The sequence below is a fragment of the Lissotriton vulgaris genome, chromosome 1_1, assembly GCF_964263255.1.
Source record: "Lissotriton vulgaris chromosome 1_1, aLisVul1.2, whole genome shotgun sequence".
Lineage (NCBI taxonomy): Eukaryota > Metazoa > Chordata > Amphibia > Caudata > Salamandridae > Lissotriton > Lissotriton vulgaris.
The window spans coordinates 1,809,346,630-1,809,352,546 of NC_141685.1; the positions used below are offsets into that span (position 1 = coordinate 1,809,346,630).

Consider the following 5,917-nt stretch of genomic DNA (forward strand, 5'->3'; position numbering starts at 1 on the left):
AATTGCGAATCATTAATTGTCGCAATTAAGGAATCGCAAAAGCCTAGGTTGATGCATGTGCCAGAATATTTTAAGAAGTTTTCTGAATTTGTAATGGTCTGTACATTGACGTATGTGAAGTGGGAGCTTCTTCCAGAGTAAGGTAAGAGAAGAATCTGCCTCCTGAGCTGGATTTAGTGATAAGTGATACTGAGAGCAATACTTTATCACTAGATCTTAAAACTATGGAAGGATGATAGTGGACAAGATTTGAAGAGAGGTAACTTGGCGCTTTGCCATGCAAAGACTGTGAGTCAGGCAGCAAAACTTTAACATAATTCTTTTGTGAATTGGCAACCAATGAAGCATGCACAGAAGAGGGGCTAAGGCCGTCTGTGTTGGAAGTTTATGGATGAGAAGTGTTGTCTTATTTTGGACAACTTGCAATTTGTTTAAGACGGTCTCGTTTATGGCAGCAAAAAGAGCACTACAATAGTCCAGGTGGCTGATTACCAGTGCTTTCACTAGCATTTTCCTCACCGAATCTGGAAGAAGGGATAAAACTCACCGTAGCATATGGAAGCATGTGACAGTGATGTTTACTTCTTGTTCTTTCATAGTGAGTGCTTAATCAGGCAGACACCTATGTTTTTCACAACCAGTTTGGGAGTAGGAGCTAGATCAAGTTTAGAGGTCTGCCAATTGGATGCTCAAAGCTGTTGACCCTTGCAAATACCATGATTTCAGTTTAATTGGTATTCAGTTGGAGAAGGTTCTCTGTCAACCAAGATTCTATCATACCTGAAGAGAAACGAGCTTTAGCATTGTTCAGATCTTGGACAAGGGTAAGTATGAGCAGCAGATCATCAGCATATGACAGTGGTAGAATGCCAGACTTTTTTGTGAGGTTGGCAATGGGGGCCACATAGATGTTAAAAGGTGTAGGGGCTCGAGCATGAGCCCTGAGGCACCCCTTTATCAAGTTTCAAGGTGCACAACTTATAGGATCCCAGATTAATGATCTGGGTTCAGTTGGTTAAAAAGTCCTTGAACCATGATAGTGCCATTCCCTCGACTACTGCCTCATGTAATATTTTCAGCATATATGCTGAAAGAAAAGATCCTTGCAGGAGGACTAAAAGTGGGGGTTTATAAAAAGGCTGGCTGGACATTTCGCATTAGATCTGACATATCCCATATTACTCAGGAAAAGCAATGGGAATTGGGGAAAGCAATGCAAGAATTGAAAAGGCTAGGTGCTACAGCTAATATACGCTTCCCAGCCATGCTTAAAGTAATGTGGAATAATAAAATGTTTAACTTCAGAGACTCAGAAGAAGCAAATGGCCTGGTAAATCAAATAAAGAGCACATCAACCAAATAGAAACTATTAAGATATTGCCTGGATAGAGATAGAACCAAAAATTTGTAAGGGAGCTTTCCCCAGGGTGTGGGGGTGGGGGGTTTCTCACTTGAAATGCAACAAAGAAATATTATTAGCACAACACTGGGTGGGGGAGCATATGGGAGAAAATCACACAAAAAGTTCTCATTTAACTTCAAAAAATCTCTGGTCTTTTACCTTAAACAGATAAACAAATTTTAACATTATATGGCTGAAAATGGAGTAAAAGACCTGGAAATTATGCTGTGGTACTTAAATGGTCTGAGGGTTCCCTGTAGAAGAAATAGGGTATTAGAATATTTAAGACTATCTAAATGTAAAAAAAAATTGATTCAAGAATCTCACTTACTGAAAAAGGAATGGTTAACGATTTTAAAGCACCAGAAATGGATTGATCACTGTATCTGCACTACTCAATCTTGCATGACAAAGGGAGTAGCCATTCTGATTAAAAAAGCAGAGTATGTCATGCTGGGCAAATGTATAGTTAATCCGCGGGGGACGTGGGCGATTGCTAAAGCAAAAGTTAAAGGAGTCTGGATGACGTTTGTAAGTTACTACGGGCCGAATCTGGACGATCCAGCCCCCATATATGCTTTAGTCCTCCATTTAACTGAAGTTAATGATTACATACTGGTAGGAGGCAATTTCAATTTGGCCTTAGACCCAAGTCCAGATTCCACCTCACACAGAGCAGCCGGTAATACACAAAAAATGAGAATGGCCACAAAACAAATAATGTTAGACATAGGACTAATAGACATTTGGAGAGAGATGGCCAGTAAGTCTAAAATAAAAGGCGGAACATTTACGTTCCATAATAAAAAATGTGGACACCATTCAAGAATTGATTTTTTCTTAGTGAGCTCAGCAATGAGCAGAAATATTACCCAAGTCACCCATGTTCCCCAACATTTGTCAGACCATTCTGCGGTTGTTTTAAAAGTTGTCATATACAGTGTTCAAAGACCGCGGAGGTGGACTATCAATTGAGCACTTTTATTAGAAAGCAACATAATCGAAAAACTAAAAGTTGAAATTAAAGAGTTTTTCGACATTAACATCAATTCCGCCCCAATCCAAATAGTATGGGACGCTTTTAAGTCCTTCTTGAGGGGCTCTTTAATAGCTATATCATGCTCTCAGGAAAGGAAAATACAAGAAGAGACCAAAAAGTTGGAAAATTAAATACACAGACTACAGGAAAGTCTCGAAAGGGAACAGGAGAATTAAAATATTCTACGAAGTCTAACTACTGCAAAACATAAACTTGCTAATTATTTAGAAAATATAATTTTAAAAAAATGGGATGCCAGTAAATTGGCCCACCATGAATATGGGGAGGGGAGCAGCAAACTTCTTGAGTGGAAAATAAAAACTGACCAAACGAGAAACTGGATAAAAGATCTCAGATGTGTAGATACTGGTAAAATAATTTCAGATGAGGCTGAAATTGAGGCTGCTTTTGCTCAGTTCTTTGAAAATATATATACAGAAGAGAAGATAATAGATGAAGAACTCATGGATACATTTCTATCAAAGTTGTTTCTTCCCTCGCTGCAACAAAAAGAAAAGGAACAAATAAATTCCCCTATAACCATGGAAGAAATTGTTCAGGCTATTAGCTCTTTAAAAAAGGAGAAAGCAGCAGGCCCTGATTCTATTCCAAATGAGATTTATGGTATATTAAAAGAAGAACTGTAACCTGTCCTTCTGCAATTATTTAACTCTTCCTTTGTAGAAGGTCACATCCCCCCTGTATCATGGGAAGAGGCAACCATTTCAATTCTTTTAAAACCAAATAAAAATCCACGACTCTGCGAGTCGTATAGGCCTATCTCTCTCCTAAATTGTGATCACATGATTTATACACAAATTATCACCAAACGGTTAGATAAAGTGATGGGGTCACTTATACATCCAGATCAAAAAGGATTTATGAAAGGTAGACAGCTCAGTGATTTAGTACAAGACGAGTTTATGGAAAATAAAATAGTTTTCATCTTTATGAAGCCTTTTAACATTAACACTTTAAAGTCACCATCATTGCTATAACAACATATCATTCATGACTGAACTCTTGTTGATGGAACAGTATGTGTTCTACGATGACGTAGGAGATTTGAGCTGCAAGTGAAAGATTTCTCACATGCTGGACACTTGTATGGACGTTCACCATTATGAGTCCGCTGATGAACAATCAAACTGGATATCTGGATGAAACATCTCTCACAAAAGGAACACTTATATGGTCTTTCCCCTGTGTGGATCCTCTTGTGTTCTACTAAACTAGACTTTGCCCAAAAGCATTTTTTACATTCACTGCACTGGTATCTTCTTTCTCTACAATTATGTAATGTAGTAACTCCAGACATTTTACTCAAATTATTTCCACAATGCACAGTATTTTGCTGTGTAGCCTCTCTCAGAGATCTAAGGTATGGTAGAACCATTGATTGGTCTGGAGCCATGTTACCACAATTATTATGTGAAATCCTGTGTGCATGGTCATTCACATGACTAATTGGATTAATTAATTTTTTGATGCCACAATCAGCAGATTTACTTTGCACGTGCCACATTTTCTCTGGATCTTTTTTGTTAAGGTTTAGCTCCTTGCGAATAAATCCCACGCTGTGCTCCTGAAAGAGAGTTGCCTTGGCTTTTCCGGATGCTCTCAGTAGTTCAAGGAATCCATCCTCTTCAATAATACTGTTCCCAGGAAAATCTCTTATTGGTAAATCATTCTTACTGGCTAATGCCACACTGGATCTGCTGAGATTCTGGCGATCAGACTTTTCATGGGCAATCTGGACCGTCACATCCGGAATGTGGTGCAGATTGTGTGTTATTGGACTATTAACTCTTTTCCTCCTCTCTAATGGCAGAAAATCTTTGCAAAATGCCTCCTCTTCTTGTTTTACTCTCAATGAATAGACAGAGGTAACAACTGGATGGGTTGTTATCAAATTGTTTATATTTTCGACCTTCCTGTTGTCTTGTCTAGTTTTGCGATATAACTCTTCCTCTTGTTTAAGTTTTATTGGAGTGGGATGTTCAAGAACTGGGTGCCCTGTGGTGGAACCATTACAGTTTTTTTCCTCTGGAGAAACGCAACTTCTTCCATAAGATTCTTTTTTTTTCGTAACCCTCAGTAAAAGGTCAGGATTAATTGGAGAATATCCTGCAGGGGTACAATCAGAGCTTTTACAGTGCTGATCCTTCTGGGGTTGCTGAAGCAAAGAATATGGCCCCTCCACGTTCTTAATCCTGAACACTATTTCAGGATTTACAATTGAATAACCCAATGATATCAGAGCACCGTGAATCTCCTCCATCACGTTCCTGTAGAGCTGCTTCTCCCATTCCCCCAAAAGACTCCACTCATTCTCGAAGAAACAGACGGCAACATCCTTGAATGTAACTGGCACCTGCAGCTCCATGATCCCTGTGAGCCTGCTCCGTTCTCTAGGCTCCCGGGGACCAGATTTCTTCTGTGATGTCATCAACCTGCGCACGGATCTTGCAGCGTATAAAAGATCTGCCTCCTCGTCTCCATTCCTACTGCTGCTGTTGCCTTTGAATTTCCTTAGGCAGACCGTTTTTAATACTGAAACGCGTTTTTCGCCATCATTCTCTCGACGGACATCACTCACTCATCCCATTTAGTACAAGACCTTATTGAAGCTATAGACTTGGCCCAGATGTACAAGACCCCCTTGGCAGTATTAACATTCGATGCTGTCAAGGCTTTCAATTGTGTCAATTGGTCATTTCTGTTTAAAATCATACAGCATTTTGATCTGGGTGAAACATGTCTTGCAACAATAAAAGCCATCTATAACAATCCCTCAGCAAGATTTCTGGTTAACAGGAAACTAATAGACCAATACAAATATGAAGAGGGACTAGAAAAGGCTGACCCCTTTCCCCGTTACTCTTTAATATCTACATCAAACCGTTGGCCTGGAAATTAAGAGTTTGCCGGAACATCATCCCATTTAAGTGTAACGGATGGGAAAAAAAATCAGATTATATGCCGATGATCTTGTCATTTTCTCTGGTGATCTAAAAACATCATATACAGAAATTTGGTCAGAGATTGAAAACTTTGGAAAGGTCTCAGGATACCTCCTTAACCAACAAAAGACAGAATTAATTAAATGGAATTTAGAGTTTCAGAGTATCTACACAAAAAAAGAAATTAGGTATTTGGGGATTCAGATAGTCCAAAATATTAACAAATTATCACAGGTTAACTTTGAGAAAGTGACAAAGGAAGTAAGATCCCAATTACAAACATGGGGTGCCTTGCCACTTTTTTCTTTAGGTAAATCTAACCTAATAAAAATGTATGTCCTTCCTAAATATACGCTTTTATTTAACACTATTCCTTTAGAGTTCCCAAGAGTTTGATTAAAAAAGTGCAGTTTTTAGTCGAGTTTTATATGGGGAAACAAGAGCCCAAGAAAAGCTCTAAAAAACTCAGAAAGAGAAAAGAATATGGAGGAATTGCAACCCCTGATTTGAATT

At 38.8% G+C, this 5,917-nt stretch overlaps 1 protein-coding gene across 1 annotated transcript; it reads right to left on the reverse strand.

Moving 5' to 3' along the window:
- Positions 1-3,416: 3,416 nt before the first annotated feature.
- On the reverse strand, positions 3,417-5,043 carry LOC147751252 (uncharacterized). The gene has a single exon (XM_086938109.1). It carries the CDS (start codon positions 4,888-4,890, stop codon positions 3,451-3,453), a length of 1,440 nt encoding a protein of 479 aa, XP_086794235.1. The 5' UTR covers positions 4,891-5,043; the 3' UTR covers positions 3,417-3,450.
- Between the last annotated feature and the right edge of the window lie 874 nt (positions 5,044-5,917).